The 17,488-nt window shown below is 44.5% G+C and overlaps 4 protein-coding genes across 4 annotated transcripts in view; 2 read left to right on the forward strand and 2 right to left on the reverse strand.

Moving 5' to 3' along the window:
* syt15 (synaptotagmin XV) overlaps positions 1-4,633 on the forward strand; it is a gene marked incomplete at both ends in the record, with an annotated part of 7,483 nt that extends 2,850 nt beyond the window's left edge. Inside the window, 5 exons of the mRNA XM_083634997.1 lie at positions 229-521; positions 1,275-1,442; positions 1,845-1,953; positions 2,082-2,264; positions 4,494-4,633. Of these exons, the coding sequence (XP_083491123.1) occupies positions 229-521; positions 1,275-1,442; positions 1,845-1,953; positions 2,082-2,264; positions 4,494-4,633 (893 nt within the window). The remainder of the gene's footprint in view (positions 1-228; positions 522-1,274; positions 1,443-1,844; positions 1,954-2,081; positions 2,265-4,493) is intronic.
* The window catches only part of grin2cb (glutamate receptor, ionotropic, N-methyl D-aspartate 2Cb), a gene marked incomplete at both ends in the record, with an annotated part of 353,829 nt that overhangs the window by 193,361 nt on the left and 142,980 nt on the right, over positions 1-17,488 (reverse strand). The gene's annotated exons all lie outside the window — the stretch shown is intronic.
* Positions 5,734-8,486, forward strand: nat9 (N-acetyltransferase 9). The gene is made up of 6 exons (XM_083635271.1): positions 5,734-5,847; positions 6,152-6,261; positions 6,796-6,936; positions 7,210-7,269; positions 7,880-7,974; positions 8,062-8,486. Exons 1-6 carry the CDS (start codon positions 5,771-5,773, stop codon positions 8,209-8,211), a joined length of 633 nt encoding a protein of 210 aa, XP_083491397.1. The 5' UTR covers positions 5,734-5,770; the 3' UTR covers positions 8,212-8,486.
* Positions 10,927-16,671, reverse strand: lrrc59 (leucine rich repeat containing 59). The gene is made up of 8 exons (XM_083635161.1): positions 16,502-16,671; positions 16,204-16,317; positions 15,533-15,592; positions 15,068-15,226; positions 13,945-14,049; positions 13,636-13,708; positions 13,249-13,440; positions 10,927-12,106 (listed from the first exon to the last, which is right to left on the reverse strand). The coding sequence occupies exons 2-8, from the start codon at positions 16,300-16,302 to the stop codon at positions 11,826-11,828; spliced, it is 969 nt and encodes a 322-aa protein (XP_083491287.1). The 5' UTR covers positions 16,303-16,317; positions 16,502-16,671; the 3' UTR covers positions 10,927-11,825.

A 17,488-nucleotide genomic window follows, 5' to 3' on the forward strand; every position in this document is an offset into this window, starting at 1 on the left:
TAATGACCCAATTACAAATTCTGGCCGTGCTCAGGACCTCTGCTGGTACCGGTGCCAAATATGAATACTGTCAGGCCGACGGTGTCCGAGGAAAATCAAACAGAGAGGATACATACATAGGTTTGCCCTTTTATGTGTTAGATTCTAAAATGTGGAAAATAAAGAAAAATGTGTGTCCAAACGTTTGACTGGTAGTGTAAAATTACTCTCTATCCCTGTATCCAACAGGCTGGTACCCAGTGGGTACGCTGCTGGCTGGTCTGTACTGTGTTCCCACTCTGAACGAGGTGGTGGCCCCTCCTCCCGGCATGGCCACACGCCTCTGCTTTGCCGTGGAGTATCGACTGACCCGGGAGCAGCTTGTGGTCTCGCTGCTCCGCCTCGCCAACCTCCCGCCCCCTTTCCACGGTAACCTCACGCTGGTGGAGCTCCGGCTCCTTCCCGACGACCGGCGCCCTCGCCAGGCCAAGGCCAGGGGCACCGGGCCTGATCCCGAGTTCAACCACTGCTTCCTTTTCCAGGTGAGGAGACACCAGTTTCCACAACACACATCCTTGAAGTCCAAAGTGGCAAGAGGGTTAGAAAAAACACATTCACATTCTCCCATCAGTGCTTGTTTTTTGTTTGTTTGTTTATTTGGATCTCTTTTAGCCCAATTGGACTATTCTTCCAACAGTCCATAGCATAATCATCAGTGTTGTAGTTGAGTTCGAGTCCGGGACACATTTCCAGGACTCCTGACTCGACTTGGACTTGAGCACCGATGACTCGGACTTGGACTTGATACGGGGAGATTTTTCTAGCAGCACGTCGGATTTTGGCACATTGTCAACATGGACGCTTTTGAGGGAAGACTGTCAGAACAAGTCTGCTTCTTCTATTGCTGTGATCACTAGCTGCATTGCCTACTGCACAAAGACAAATTCCTAATTTTTAATATTACCATGATGGGCAAGCTACTTGGAAAATCTAGTAAGCTAAGCTACTACATAGCTACTACATAGCTTCACTACACTGAAGCTATCGCCAGAGAAATGTAGCAACGAGCAACATGGGCGCACTGACTATGTTCTGTTTTGGCCCGCGCAGAGTGCGCGCGCCCTCCGCGGAGCCCCGCCTCCAGCGCGTGCGTGAAGAGTATGCCAGACGCTTGAGTGTGTGTGTGTTCTCTCCCTAGGTGTCAGGCATGTGTGTGTGTGTGTGTGTGTGTGTGTGTGTGTGTGTGTGTGTGTGTGTCTCAGAGCACCCTGAGTGTGTGTGTGTTCTCTCCCCAGGTGTCAGGCGCGTGTGTGTCTCAGAGCACCCTGAGTGTGTGTGTGTTGAGCGTGGAGCAGGATGGCAAGCGGCATGCGGTGGGAAGGGTGCTCTTTCCTCTGGAGGGAGAGCTGGGCCAGGCTGGCAGGGTGCTGTGGAGAGACCTGGAGACAGAGGAGGACACGCAGGTAAACGCACACATGCACGCACGCATGCACACACACACACAAACACACACACACACACACACACACACACACACACACACACACACACACACACACACACAGAGAAACACACACAACATGATGTGCATATAACTACTGACACACAACCTCCTCATCCCTCTGCCCACCCCCCCTCTCTCTCTCTCTCTCTCCCTCCCTCCCTCCCTCCCTTCCTCTCTCCCCCCCCCCCCCCCTCTCTCTAAGAAAAGGGTTTGGAAACATTACCACCATCAATGGTGCAGTCCAGTCATTATATTCCAACATGATTTGGTGAAAGTTCAAATGGGAGCTGTCCAAGATTATAGGAAATTGAGTCATTAAGTAACTCTTTTCTCTCTCTCTCTCTCTCTCTCTCTCTCTCAGTGTTCAGAGCTGGGTGATGTGCAGGTTTCTCTCAACTACAGTCCGTCTCTGCAGCGCCTCACTGTGGTGGCACTGAGGGCACGAGGCCTGCAGCTGCTCACAGATGCAGGTATAAGATCTGCGGATGAGTGTGTACAACATGCACTTCACATGCAAACGATTGAATGGTACGCTATTCGGCTGGTTACATTCAGGCCTGTGTGCAGCTGTGACGTCCTCGTCCAAATCTGTGTCCAGGTGTGTGTGTCCAGGTGAGCCTGCAGATACACACTCAGGCGGTGAGGACCAAGCGGAGCTCTGTGGTGAAGGGAGAGGTGGAGCCCTACTTCAACCACAGGATGACATTTAAAGTGCGAGCGCAGCAGCTGGACGACGCCTGTGTGAGGCTGGAGCTGCAGCAGCCACGCGCCACCCGCTCAGGTGATACAGTAGAGATGAATATGCTGCATAGGCCTACACTTCACGTTCAGTGTAGGAATTTAGCCAGGGGCAAGGGCAAAAGTGCCTCCAAGAAATATCACAATGTCCCTAAAAACCATGATCCAGGGGCAAAAATTGCCCCCAAGATTTATATAATTTTATTTTCATTCAATTCATTTAATTTCCATCTCTAACACACACTCAACACCTGCAAGCTGGTTGCCAGAAGAAGACGGAGAAAACACACTCACACAAACAGTGCCCTGTTGTCCACACTACGCTTTAGCAACTTCATGCAGTAATTACCTTTTTTAAGTGCCCCCAAAATTTTGTAAATGCCCCCATTTTTTAGACTGTAGGGGCAAAGATTTAACCTGACGCTGCCAGATGGGGGTGGTATGCTTCGGTATTTCTATAGAGAGGCAAAGTGGAATGTCACTTCCTGCTTCAGCACTGTCCAGAGGCGTTATTTCGAAGCCCACTAAGGTTAGGCTAAAACCACGCCCTGTGCCCGCCTACGCAGCAGTCAAGCGCCGGGATTGGCCAGGAGCAAGTCTTTTGTCTTCTTTTGACAGCTTCATCTCCCGCCACACCACAAACACTGCACGGCACACACTTGCACGGCACGCAGCCCAGTGATTTCATTAACCAACTGAATAGCTCTTGAGAGCGGACAGCGATTTCATTAACCAACTGAATAGCTCTTGAGAGCAGACATTGAAATTAATTATGGTCACATACCTTCCTTAATGTATTAACCAAATTACAACCAAAACCAAAAACAATAAATTTTTAAATAATCATTGTAAAATTCAGGGCTTTAGTTAAAGCATAAAGGAGCCCAGCTCTTTAACTTGCAAATGAAAAATATAAAATGAAAAATACAATAGGCTACAGCACATAGGCCTAGCTTCTTTTTTTGGCACAGATTCATTCCCCCCAGTCCAGCCGTTTGTTCCAGGCCAGTGAAGTTCCAACGATCTACAAAAACATGCAATAATATAAACAGTGTTGTGCAAGCTCACACTTCACTAGAGCTAGCTCAAAGTTCAGTTGCTATTCATTTGGTTAATGAAATCGCTGGGCTGCGTGCCGTACAAGTGTGTGCCGTGCAGTGTTTGTGGTGTGGGAGATGAAGCTGTCAAAAGAAGACAAAAGACTTGCTCCTGGCCAATCCCGGCGCTTGACTGCTGCGTAGGCGGGCACAGGGCGTGGTTTTAGCGTAACCTTAGTGGGATTCGAAATAACGCGTACCAGAGATTTTCATCCGCCATTTATTTTCTCATAGACATTTCGTAAAATGCTTATAAAATAGTTTTACTTCGTAGAACCAAACGGTTCAGCTAACGCTATAATCGTGAGAGACCATAGAACATTTCACTCGGACCAAAACTTAAAAAAACAACATCGAAAAAATATTTTCTTTAAACCCGCATTTTTTTTATGTTTTGGTCCCATTGAAATGTTATGCGATCTCTCCAGTTTCTAAATATATCTGTACCGTTTGGTTTGAACCAGTAAAACTATTTTTATACGCATTTTACGAAATGTGTATGGGAAAATAAATGGCGGATGAAAAATGAAAAATCAGTGCTGAAGCAGGAAGTAGGCAGTCACTTTGCCTCTCTATTCCCAGAGGCAGCCTGGAGTGCAAAAGCTTCAATTTGGTTTAATTGTTCCAGGTGACAAAAATAAATCACAGAAAAGCAACTTGAATACATGTTATATCTCTGTTGTCATGTGAAAATATTGTGACTCCAATTTAGTTGATTTTAATGTTTTAACTTCACCTGAAGGATAAAGATAGATACAAGAGACTTGTGTTTACTTGTGATGGTTATTCTCACTCGATGCACAAGTACACACGTGTGAAATTCTTGCGCTGTGTTGTGTTTTCCGTTACATAGTTATCATCGCCGTCATCATCATCATCCATCATCATCCATCATCGTCAACACAAGGATTATTCTAACACTGTCAAAACATTGAATAACCTCACAAATGCTGGGTGGTCAAGCTTAAAAAAGTGTGTGTGTGTGGGGGGGGGGGCTGTTTTTCCCATTTTAACCTGACAGTGACAATGTATTCTGACTCACAGCTGCTCACTACCAAATCTGAAGAAAGGCTAGAACAAAGGTTTTCACTTTCTAACCCTTGCTCTTAGCCTTCACTCTATCGAGTTAGGACCTGAAGGGTTGAGACCATCTTCATCTTCTTCATCTCCCTCAGAACCTCCTGCCCTGCTGGGAGTGGTAGTGCTGGGTCCCTTCATGTACGCCAGAGGCCCTCAGCTGCAACACTGGATGGACATGGTCAACACACCGCAGGAGCTGGTCAAACAGTGGCACGGACTGGGCAGGGGCACTTAACACACGCACACATACAACACACAAACACCCCCCCACCCCACCCCCCACCCCCCACCCCCCCCCCACACACACACACACACACACACACACATACAACCACCACACAGTCAAACACATGTATTTACATACAGAAGCCAATTTTGGGAGGGAAGGGGGATCTGTCCAAATGTGTTATTTCGGAAAAAATACTGCTGTGCGTGTGTGTATGAAGGAGAGGGTTTTGGTGAAGGAGCATTACTGAATCAGGAAGTGGTGTAACTTATTGAAGCCAAGAGGTGCTACAATAAAATTGCTTTAAAAAGGTCTGTTCTTTTGGATCAAGAATGTTAAATCTACAAACTAGCTTTTTAATGCAAGTAGATGATCTGCCGTCCATTTTGTTCAGCATGGTAAACAGGTATGTAGTGTGGCATAAACAAAACCTTGACCTGAGACTATTACTGCGACTCTGCAGCTAGAGCTAGATGACATAGCTTTATCTTTACGCTGTATGGTTCTCATCCATCTGTGGACCAAGAAGAGAAGAGAATGATCCTCATCTGCCAGCAGGGAGATCTGACAAATATCAGATCAAGCATAGAATCAGGAAGGACAGGGGATAAGAAAATTAAAGAAAAACATATGGGTTCATCACATGTGGATCTAAAAGTGGGGTATAGCCTATTTGTTGTGTTCTTTTATCTTTCTATTTCAGTGGTGGCTCTCTTCTTTGTACTTCCTTGAGCTGCGGTGTGACCCGCTACAGCCATATATTTAAGCTATACATCTATGGTTGTAACATATGAGGGGAATATAGCCTACACACCAAAGTAAAAGTTAAAACAATTGATTAACTAAAACTACTGGAAAATAACGAGACAACACAAACTACAAAGTAGTGCATAAAAAGTAGAACTAGGCCTCTTCCATACAAAATAACAAAATGTGGAGAATATTGCAATGGGTTCTGAGTTTTTTCCCCCAATACAAGAAAAAGAAAATATTCAAGATTGCTTGGCTGAATGATTTATTTTCAGCACGTCCCATTTCGTCCAGTAGATGGCGACGTACGTCTTTGTGTGCCAACCAGCGGGCTGCGGCTTGAACCAACGAGTGGGAAACCAGGAAGTGCCGTTCAGTTCTGTTATTTTTGGCATCATGAGGATCAATGAGAACACTTTACTGGAAGGAGAGAAAGTCGTGTTGGTCCCTTACAATGCAGACCACGTGCCCAGGTAAGGTCACACAGTACGGGGTTTCCCCGCTTAGCATAGCTGCACCGTGGACTCGCTTGCCTTATTGTACGCAAGCTACACTAATCGCTGGATTTAATGACCGTCCACTCCACTAACACCAGTCCAGATGTGAGGGCATCTCTGTCCAGCTTGCTGTTACCTTCCATCCATCCAGCCTACTTGTCTCAGAGTCTCTGCTAGCTTTGCCCGCAGACCCCACAGTTCAACATCAGCATCCCTCTCTGTCACTCTCAGCATCCCTGTATCTGTGTCAGCTTCTGCATCCCTCTCTCTGTCACCATAGGTATCACGAGTGGATGAAGTCTCCTGAGCTGCAGCAGCTGACGTCTTCGGAGCCGCTGACCCTGGACCAGGAGTATGACATGCAGAGGAGCTGGAGGGAGGACAGTGACAGTAAGCTGCTGGAAATGAGAGGACATCGGAGGCCAATGGGATGCTCTTAAAACATCTGTTTCACCAGAAAGCTCTTGAGGCTTACACAATAAATTGACATTGATTCTAAATACCTTTCCTTCACCCTGCCCTGGAAAAGTATTTAAAATCCACATTTACATGTGTCTTTGTCATGTAACCCTGATAAGGGCTAACTGCCGTTAATGTGTTATTTTTTTCTGTACCAGTAGATGTTTTTAGGACATCTATCGGCCTTAAAGAGTAGCTGAATCTGTCATTCCTTTCTACTTTTTCTAATTCATCCACTTTAGTTGTACTGTAAGGTGACAGTTTTGTATTTCTTACACACTAAATGCAGACAGATTTGGCTTCATACAAATGTTGTAAACAATCTGTAATCAGTGCTTAGCAGTGTTGATCATTAAGGTCATTAAGGTTGCACACAGGGGAAATATGACAATCACTGCCACATCTTTTTTCTCCCTCATTGTTTCGTTTCTTGTTTCCTGTTTAAAAAAAACATTTTCTTGCCAGAGTGCACCTTCATCATCTTGGACAAGCAGCGGTGGACAAACCCTGCAGTGCAGGAAGAGCAATGCATGGTGGGAGATGTCAACATCTTCCTGACTGACCCCAGTGACCCCTCCCTGGCCGAACTGGAGATCATGATCGCTGGTGACTGACCGACGCACAACATGTTTCTCTTCCAAACACATCAAACGCAAAGACCTGCATCTGACATGTTTCGATTTTACTTAGTAGTTTTGTCCACAAGAGAAAGTTGTGCATTGGTTGACATTTGTTACAGTTGTTTTCAGTGTGGCCTTTGTATATTCTCATTTCTTGAATATATCTTGGTTAGCATCAACACTATTTGACTATTTGCCTTCAGGAAACAGTGTTGATTTCACCGTGGCAAGAAGTGATGTGCTTTCTTGTCTTCCACAGAGCCGAGCTACAGGGGCAAAGGCATCGGGAAGGAGGTGACATACATGATGATGTGCTACGGTGAGCAGACTGAATATTTCCTTAACCTTTATTTATATTAGTCAGGTGAACTGACCGAGCATGTGTTCTTAGTAGCAGCAGCAGCAGTGGTGTGGTGGCATCGCTGCAGGGGGAGGGGGGGGGGGATTATACACAATGTTAGACAGAGCTACACCAGGGAGACACGCGGCCTTGTTGTCAGGGTTCCCACAGGCCTTGAAAGCTTGTGATGTCTAATTTTGACTTCATGTCTTACCCCAAAACATGCCCATTTTGAGGCCTTGAACTTCATCAAACAACACCGTAAAAGTCAGTTCTTGAATTTGATGCCCAAGTGAGTGTGGGAAACTTGTGTTCACTGAGCAGCCTCACTGGATCAGTTGGTGTCTTGCTCAAGGGAACTTCAACAGTAATTGCTGAGGGAGGGGGGGAAATGTGACTAATTCACTTCCGCCACCTGGATTTTCCCAGTCAACCCAGGAGTTCAAAATTGACAACCTTTCAGGCGCAAGACTTCAGACTCCACCACTGGAATATATTGTAGCCTACTAATATATGTGGAGGTGTAATGCAATGGCCATAACATTGTAGCTGCTCTGGTGTTGATGAATGTGCTTCCCCTTTCCACTAGGAGTCACCAAGCTGGGGATCCAGAAGTTCGAGGCGAAGATTGGTCTGGCCAACAAAGTCAGCATTGCCATGTTCAAGAAGCTCCACTTCCACGAGGTAAAGAGGGCAAACAGTCCTGTCGTATGAAGTAGACAAAGAGTGACACATCGGTGAGACTAACCGCCATCTTCCTGTGCGCTGCAGCTGTCCGTGTGTAAGGTGTTCAGGGAGGTGACCCTCGGGGTGACGGTGGACGAGTCCATCCGGACCCGACTCGTGGGCGACACGGCCTACATGAAGGAGAGAGACTACAGCCTGACCTGCAGCAACAGACAGGGGCTGACCGCGCAGTGAAGCCATGCGCCGCTCCGCATTAAGCGATTCCCGAGGACTCTCGACTGGGAAGCGGTGCATTCCTCTGGATGTTTCCAGATCCACGGACATGTCTGTTGTGATTGGTCAAAGGAACTCTGGCCTAATGCTGCCAAGAGGGTGTACAGTAGTGAAACCTAGCTGAAAACTGGTCTGTTATTTATGAGTATGCATGCAGACACACAGATGTCTCCTATATGTCTTCCTATATTCTGCTGTCTCTTAGTTGTAAAACCAAAATGTTATTTGTAATGTTTGATTCCTGAAATGTACTGTAGAAAAGACCGTTTTCACAAAAGATGGATCCTGTTTCTTGAAACACATTGGAGCATTTTAATCTCAGATGTAACTTCAGAATCTAAGATCATCCCTGCGGGGACATTGGTTATTTGATTTCCATGTCGGAGGCTGTGATGGTAAGTAAATATTGCGTGCGCACCGCTAACCTGACACTGCCAGATGTGCGTTTCTTGTGAACATAATACCGCCCCCGTCTGGCAGAGTCAGGCTAGCACACCGCACCACAAAAATAAAACGTCCAAGGTCGATGCTGTTCAGACAGAAGGATGATGGGGATGGGCCTGACGCCTGCGTGGAGAACGTTTTTAGTTTAGGTTAGATTAGATTAGTTTTTACTAAAAAGGAACAAGTTGGTAGAGGATAATAGATAAGCAACATGCACACAAAAACAATTTATTTACTGCGGTCCAATAGATACACACACTCACACAGATAACGTTCAGGCGCGCGCACACACACACCTGCTTGATGGGAGCAGAATATCAAAATAATGGATGTCATCTTTATAGCCCCCTTTTGGTTTTGTCATGCTACACCAATTCTCAATTTATTATTGCTCCCCACACACACACACAGTATTTAATGCCCATTAAGTAACATTAAATTAGTATTCATCTGGGAAATATGAGGGAACCTTGGATTAGTCTACCTCTATGATCACTTTTCTCTGATGCATGTGTTAGGTCGGGAGGGAGAGAGAGGAGGGAAGATAGAGATGATTTAGCAATGCATTCATGCTGGGTTTGGGATGTGTGTGTGCATGGTCTTACAGATGCAGATAAGGGACATTTTGATCTATTTCAATATATGATGATTATGAAGGGGGTTGCCTTCAAGATGCCAGACTAGATGAAACTTTTTAAATCTGTTCAGGAACCAGAAGATGTTGATTGTGGCCATGCAGCATACAGTTGGTGTTGGTTTGTCAGGTTTTTTTTAGGTTCACCTTAGTTTCATGGGCTGAATCTGGATGTCTTATACTTTGATAATCTTACCTCATATTTTCTATTTGACTGTTGTCATCTATTAGTGCATTTCAATTCCAACTAACAATTTACTCCCATTTGGAGAGACCCAAACATTATTTAATCTCTCTTAATTTACAATTTCCCTTGTTCTCCCTCTGTTTTGAGTTATTAACTCAAACTCATTGAAGGAGAAAATATTATTATTAGTCTTGTTGTTGCTGTTCAGGATCAGGAAACATAAAACAGTTCCACACTAATGGGAACCTTGATAGCCGCAGGTAGTAGTTTTCTGGCATTTTGTTCTTCACTTTAAAAGCTAAACTCTCCCAGACTTCATCTGGCCATCAAGTGAGCTTAAGTACTGGTTTCAGTCTCATGTGGTCAGACCCAACATCTTGGCTACTGCAAGACTGTACTTCAGGCTAATGGTCTCTCTGTGTTGGTTTACCCTTCCAGGCTGCTCCCTGGACATCACATTAAGTGGTTTATGATTACATCTTCTCATCATATGAGCCAATTCACATTATTGTTGTGCTCACTCTGCTGGTCATAGATACATATAAGATAAACAATGATTGTATTGATCAGGAAATGGGAAGCACCCTAACCCAGGAAAATAAGTTTACTTGCAGCTTCTCTGCACCTGTATTGACCTGTGTAGTTTGCAGCAAGTATATAAATTCAGTTATCAAAACTTTGATTTCCAAGTTCCTTGTGTACATTAATCATGTGTCTTTCTTACTGAAAATGTAGCTTTGTATAAAAGCAGAACATTTTATTTGTATCACCTTTAAGCCACATCAGCAAGTTATAACCCTTAAATGTTTCTATCCACACAAGGATTTATGCATGTACAGTATATAATAAATTAATAAATGCATGGCCTTTTCTCTTATAGCCTCCTCCTTATAGCTATCAGAAAGATTAGTGGGGACAATACTAAACCAAACTACTATAACTGCTCATGTGTTGTCCATAGGCAGCCATTTGTAATTCTTTGTATGCACACCTGAAAACACAGATGCTAACAATTTAAGTTTGATCAAAGCTCAATGAGATCAACTGATGCATTCTCAGATTTCTGATCTTTCCTATATAGAGTTGGCCTAAATATAGCAGTACCCAGGGATGCAAACTAGTCACCTTTTTCATCCCAAAATATGATTTCTGAGTGGTTTTATGTCTGCGCTGGTCTGTCCCCTTTTTCACTCTCCATGACTTTGCAGCCCTGAGTACCACCCATACTAACTAAATATGCATACATTATCAATACAACACCTTAGGTAAACACACATTTTAACAGTTGTTTAATCTGACCTTCATTCAGCCACTTTGGGTGCCAAGTTAAAGAAATCTAGTATTTTCCCGTTAGCAAGGTGCATTAAGCATTCTGCTTCTTCCACATAAACACACAATGTTCAAACATCCCTGCAGTGCATAGCCATTTATTGATGCAGACAATGCCTGAGCAGCTTTTTACACAAAGACACCTTGACGGCAGAAAATAAGTTGCACTTGCACAAATCCTGTCAACCTACTCAGGGAGAGAAAGCTACAATAATTTGTAGGTTAGCTTTCATCTCTCCAGAATGAATACTGTAGTTGACAGAAGGGAAGAAAAGCCTTGGGACAACTAGTTTGATTTAAACACTTGGTCCTTATTCACGAGAGGCTCAGGGGATATAGCCGGTGTCTGTGGAAGTTAATGTAAGGTAGTAGAGCCAAAAGCATGGTGTGAGCATTGAACCCATTTCAACTTTGGATGATCTGGGCATTAGAAGAGTGTGTATGCCAAGGTTTAACTGATGATGTAAGACTAGAAAGAAGGAAGACGCACGGGTGAACTTTAACATTCACGCAGCCTTTACAGCACATGCTCAGACTGCCAGAGCTAACATTGATGTAAGACTTGAATGCAGCACAGACAGGGCCACCTCTCTCAAAACACATCCCATCCTCCGTGTAATGCAACACATGGTCAGTAGGGTGTCGTTTGAGACGATGCCATTTTAAAAAACAGACTGTAATACAAAGAGGACACAAGAGCCAAGACAATTCCATAGGAATTTAAGCTGATCTTTAGGCATCTGTCCAATCCACCCCCCTCCATCTATCACTCCAGACTCTTCACATCCCCAACACCACAAAGCAGGGTGAGGGGACGCAGGGGTTCCCATCTTAAAGAGATTCACAATCTCAGCATATTAAAAAACAAAAACAAAATTGCATTTTTCTTTTGACTGATTAGTGAGCATTCCCAGTATTTACAGATAAGAGTGGGAACCCAGCAGCCCTAGTGTTGATGTGACGAGGGAGGCAACCAGTTGTTTAGTTCTTTGACGCCTGTGTGGATTCGAGAAGCTCCCTGGCCATGGTGGACAGGTTCTGCACCAGCTGCCTGACCACGCCCTGCTGCTCCCTGGCCCAGGACAGGCCGTCGTCCAGGGCCAGGTTGACTGGCACACAGACGGCTTCCTTCCGCAGGTCTGTCAGCTGGCAGGCGGCGGCAGCGCCGGCCAATCCCAGCAGCAGCAGGAGGAGGAGCTTGAACAGTAGGCCAATCAGAGAGCGTCTAGGTTTGGGGGCCGATTCCACAACGGCCTTTTTATCTGGAGAGATGAGATGAGATGAGAGTGGCTGCATTAGAACAATACAAACAGTATCAATTCCATACATAGGAAGTGAGGTCATTAAATCACTGCAGAGGGAAGAGGTGTGATGTCGCAATCGCAATACTTTCTCCCTCACATACAATTGTAATTATGCTTTTAAGAAGCTGGTTTTATTATTCATGAGCTGAGAGTAATTTGCATTCCATCCAAAAATCACTTGCATCTGTGTTTGTTTTTTTAGATACTAGAAGCAGAAGTTGTTTGCATCTGTTTGCTGAGCAATGGTCTTTGGAAAACCATGTTCCTCTTGTAAATGAGGAATTAGTTTGTGATTTTGTTTTATTTTGGTTGCCCTTTTGTTTCCCCCTTTTTGTTCTTTTCTGTCTTTTTTCTTTACTGTTGTTTTTATTTTTCTTATTTATTGTTTGCTTGTTTCTTTTCTCTTGTTTTTGTTTATATTGTATGTTTGTTGGGATTATTTTCAATATTGGTTAATTTTCTTAGAGACCCAGTATAAGCCCGATTAGGGTTTCCAGGTTTTCACTCCATTGACTCGTGGTAGCATTGCTAATATGACAATCTCTGCCTTCAATATTTCAAAAACTAAGGACGGACTGAATGGGCTCTCAGTGGACGATAAATCAGTCTTCCTGGTGTTGAGAGGACCAGTAGGAGGTGCTCTTCCCTCTGGCCTCATGAATAATATCCCCAATGCTCCACTGCAGAGACCGGGACTCTGTCCTGTGAGTGAGCACTGTCGTTTGGATGAGACGTTAAACCGAGGTCTTGACTCTCTGTGCGCAATAAAGATCCCATCGGCACTCATCGCAAGAGTAGGGGTGTAACCCAGTGGTGTAAAACCGGGGCCCTGGTTAAATTCCCAAAACAGGCCTTCCCTCCATCATGGCCACCTAATCAACCACCGTTACCTAACTGGCTCTTTTATTTCTCTACTCTTCACTGAGTTAGCTGATGTGTGATGACTGTAATGGGGGTGACTGACTGCCGTGCATCACCCAGGTGGGTGCTGCACATCGGTGGTGGATGAGGTGTGCCGACCCGGGGGTCATAATTATTATTAAAAACTTTGAGCTCTGAAAATCCCTTTAGAAGCATCACACCCTGACGTATGGGCCTACCTGCTGCCTGTCCATTCCTCTTCTTCTTCTCCTCTTTCCTCTTCTTCTGCTGCTCCTGAGCAGCCTGTGCTGCCATCTGGGCATTGTACTCTTTCCTCCTCTTCTCCTTCTCCTCTGCCTTCTCCCGTTTACGAGCCTCCTTCTCTTTGGCCTCCCGCTCCCTCTGCTTGGCCTCCTTCTTCTTCTCCAGTTCTGATGTGATGGAAGGACGATGAGAAATATGATTAGAGGAGATACAGTCATAACAGTTGGCACTTTGTTGGCCTATTTTCTTATCTTCACTGCATTTCAGACTTGTGCCTACTTTGTGTGGAAAAAAATAAAATAAAAAGATAACTAGACCGTCTTGCGATGGTCAAAAGTCGATTGATTTACTCTGACACCCACCTTTTTCTCTCACGAGGCGCTTCTCTCTCGTGCGATCCGCCTCTTCCTGAATAGCCCCCATGTGCTGCAGAACCTACAACAAAACACAATGTCCTTTACAACGTAGCCAAAGATTTAGCCATTGGAATGATCTATACTATATACAAATGTCTTTATCGATTGCTCCCTTCCTCATTTATACATTTGTTTGTTCTCTGATCCCGCCTTGCCGTGCCCCTCACACTCTCTTACCCTGGAGGCCCCTCTCACTCTCTTACCCTGGAGGCACCTCTCACTCTCTTACCCTGGAGGCACCTCTCACTCTCTTACCCTGGAGGCACACTGTTTGCACTGTTTCTCATCCAGACAGTCTCCTGCCATCTTGGCCAGGCCGGCCTCCAGCGGATTATCCTTTAGATCCAGCCACTTCAGACTCTGAGAACACACACACACACACACACACACACACACACACACACACACACACACACACTTTTCACAGCTGATACGAGAACCAATCCGATTTATTTCACGGTCATTCATGTCACCTAGTACTTGTCCTATTTTATGACAGTTCGAGTAACAAGTACATCCATTGATTTTACTGATTTTCTTGGAGACACACAAGTGTTATACTGTTACTAAAGTTGCTAGTAGTTGGGGGTTGGATCGGTACACCTTTATCTTACCAGGAACATACCCCCCCCAAAACACACACACGTGAAATATTGTCTCTGCTTTGAACCCATCTAGGCTTGTCCTTCCTCCGGGGGGCAGGCCAGGAGCAGTGGGCAGTGTTCTTCTGTACAGCGCCCGGGGACCAACTTCAAACATTATCGTCTCTGGATAGATGACAATCTTCTGCATATTTTTTTAGTGGGGGTCCACTAAAACAGATGTTGTATGGAGGAGCCCCAGATGAGCACGAGGAGAACATGCAAACTCCACACAGAAAGGCCCTTTTTGACGAGATAGCCCACCTGGGCTGTAGGCACTGAAGACATATGGGGGGGGGGGCACCTTCAGCGTCCCAGGCGGGAATCGAACCCAGGACCTTCTAGCTGTGAGGCGACAGCGCTGCCACGGTGCCACCCTGTGCCAGATTATGTATGGAGTATATGTGACACACATATATATGACACTAGGTGCAGGTGTGAGGAACGGGAAACAAACAGAATCTGATTGTTGAATCTCAACTAATAAACTTGAATGTGTCAACTAATAAGCTGTTGAAATGTTACAAATACTCTGAGTCTGTAGACTCTCTGTAGGCGGACTTTCCAAATAAAGTGTTACCGAAATGATGTACCAATTGTATCATCAAAATGTTCACTTTACAGGAAGTAGGAAAAACAACTTATTTGTATATAGTTTTTAACTTAATGACTATGCATTTTTGACATTTTTGGACTTTAAAATGATCATCAAAATGGTGTCTGGGTCTGGGACCTACCCTGAGCTGAGAGAAGCTGACCGGCAGGACGCTCAGCTTGTTGTTGTACAGGTCCAGGTGCTGAATGCTGGTCAAGTTCCCCAGCTCATCTGGCAGACTGCTCAGCTGGTTTTTACTCAGGTCCACCTTCACCAAGTGGGTCAGGTTGCAGAATTCTGGCTGCATTAATGAAACCCAACCAAATAAAATGTATATCAATCTGAATATGGAGTCTGTTCACCACAGTGACAATGCTGGGAAATGTGCAGAAACACAAACAGACAGGCTAAAGTGACTAAACTGCCAGGCGAGCAGCCAACAGTGCCAGAGAAGGTCAAGGCAAGTAAATACAGTATATTGGCAGTAGCTAGGCAACCGTACAGTTTACAGTGTTTGCTGTACATTGCTGGAAGTAACATGTAGTGTGTATTTTGAAGCATAGGTTTCACCACCTGGTCAGTATTTGTGTGTTCATACTGTACTCACCGGAAGGGAGGTAATATTGTTGCAAGACAAGTCCAGAACTGTTGCTTTTGGGAATGCAGCCTGTTGAGATAAAACATAATACGGTTAAAATATGAGCTGCAATAACATCCTAACCAGAGTGATATAGAAGAGAGAGTGGCCAAAGTCCAAAATGCATGTGTGTGGGAGAATAGTTCCAGGAAGTATGTTTGAAAGACATAAAATACAGCTGATAATATACAATTTGATTCTTTAAATGTCGTAGGCTTTGAAATGAAAGTACGTCACAAACGGCCCATTCTACTTCAACCCTTCAGCTCTGCTTAATCTTCAACCTTACTTCCAGGAACTATTGCGAGGTAAAAATAAATATATAAAATAAAATAAAAATAAAATCCATTTGAGTGAATGGAGATGACACAACTCTTATATCTCTATGGCTCTGATCTAATGGGAAATCTACTGAAACCACACGATGGCAACCTCAAGTTCACAGTACACAGACTTCACTAAAAGTTTTAGTTCTATCAAAATGATCAAAGCATTGAATGTGTGATTGTACCATAGACTAAATATAAGGATTGTACACACTGTGGATGGTCATGTATAGGAGGCGCCACTAGGGGGGATCACATCAGATCAGATGACAGCAGCTAAACCACAGCATACCGACAGAGGCAGGTAGTACTTACCAGCTCTTTGACTGGCACCTCGGTGAGGTTACACAGGCTCAGGTCCAGTTCATTGCCATTGATCTTATCCTTCAGATTGAGCACTTTGCCTTTACTCATCCTGGTGTCCAGTGGCTGTGGAGGGGAAAAGATGACCCTCCAGTGAGAAAACACATGCGATACATAACGCTGGCATGATATAAGTTAATAGTTTGTATTTTCCTGTCAAATGTACAGTAGCTAACGTTAGCTAACTCAGGCAGGCAAGGCTAGCCAATACTTGACAGCAGTGAAGTAACGTTTCACATGATGTGCTCACCTGTTAAAAAGCCGTGGGAAAAAAATCCGGTGTGACAAACGAAGTAAGAGTGAAGCGGTCCGATACCTTAATCTATACGAAGTTAAGGGAAGAGCTTTGCGACACCATAAACGCACTGATAAGTCTCTTTTTTGTTAATGAAATTTTTTGATGACTGACTGACTGCCTCAATGAAAATCCACGTCACTGATTGAACTCCAGCAGAAAAAAAGCACAGAGGAAACGAGGCTGCATGGACTTTGAGAGAACAGCGTCACCTACAGCACCGGAGGAACCGACACATGTGAGGAAATAAGAGGAAATTGCATTTTTTTTAATTATTCTTTATTTCCACATCAACTCAGTATGTAGACTCTCATTCCACGACCACGATTAAATGAATACAATGTTTGCTATATGCGTATGTATTATGTATGTATATGAATATATAGAAGATGTACCCAGGGGAGGGGTAGTGATAAATACAGCGGTAAACTACCCAAGGTGAGTAGCCTAGTTTACCCACCTTATTTTCCCCTCATTGATTGATATAGTTGCTCTGAAAATAGGTGAGTAAACTCTTTACCTCATTTAGAAGAGGTGGGTAAACTGTACCACACCCCTGGATGTACCAGTAGATGCCAGACAGTTGGAATCTTCAGTTAACCTGCGTCTGTCTGTCTGTCTGTCTGTCTGTCTGTCTGTCTGTCTGTCTGTCTGTCTGTCTGTCTGTCTGTCTGTCTGTCTGTCTGCAGTATCTTCCCAACAGATTGCCCAGTCAATCTGAAACTGCACACTGGGCTTATGCAGGGACCAATAATTTTATTTTCCAAAATTTAAGATGTTTTTGTGCACATATCCCCGGAAGTCTGCACGTATATGGTGCGCACATCCCCCGAGGGTATGGACTAGTTAGCCTACATATTCAAGACATAAATGTAGGATAAGATATCAGTGCACTAGAAGTGAACAATACAGCCAGTGTCATAATATTGTAAAGTATTTGTT

Source organism: Poromitra crassiceps, assembly GCF_964638095.1.
Source record: "Poromitra crassiceps genome assembly, chromosome: 4".
NCBI classification, from domain to species: Eukaryota; Metazoa; Chordata; class Actinopteri; order Beryciformes; family Melamphaidae; genus Poromitra; species Poromitra crassiceps.

Coding starts and splice junctions, on each gene's coding strand:
- nat9 (XM_083635271.1), top strand. CDS start 5,771: ATGAGGATCAATGAGAACACTTTACTGGAAGGAGAGAAAGTCGTGTTG. Junction 5,848..6,151: donor AATGCAGACCACGTGCCCAG/GTAAGGTCACAC, acceptor CTGTCACCATAG/GTATCACGAGTGGATGAAGT. Junction 7,270..7,879: donor ATACATGATGATGTGCTACG/GTGAGCAGACTG, acceptor CCTTTCCACTAG/GAGTCACCAAGCTGGGGATC.
- lrrc59 (XM_083635161.1), bottom strand. CDS start 16,302: ATGAGTAAAGGCAAAGTGCTCAATCTGAAGGATAAGATCAATGGCAAT. Junction 15,227..15,532: donor ACAATATTACCTCCCTTCCG/GTGAGTACAGTA, acceptor TCATTAATGCAG/CCAGAATTCTGCAACCTGAC. Junction 12,107..13,248: donor GAGGAATGGACAGGCAGCAG/GTAGGCCCATAC, acceptor TCATCTCTCCAG/ATAAAAAGGCCGTTGTGGAA.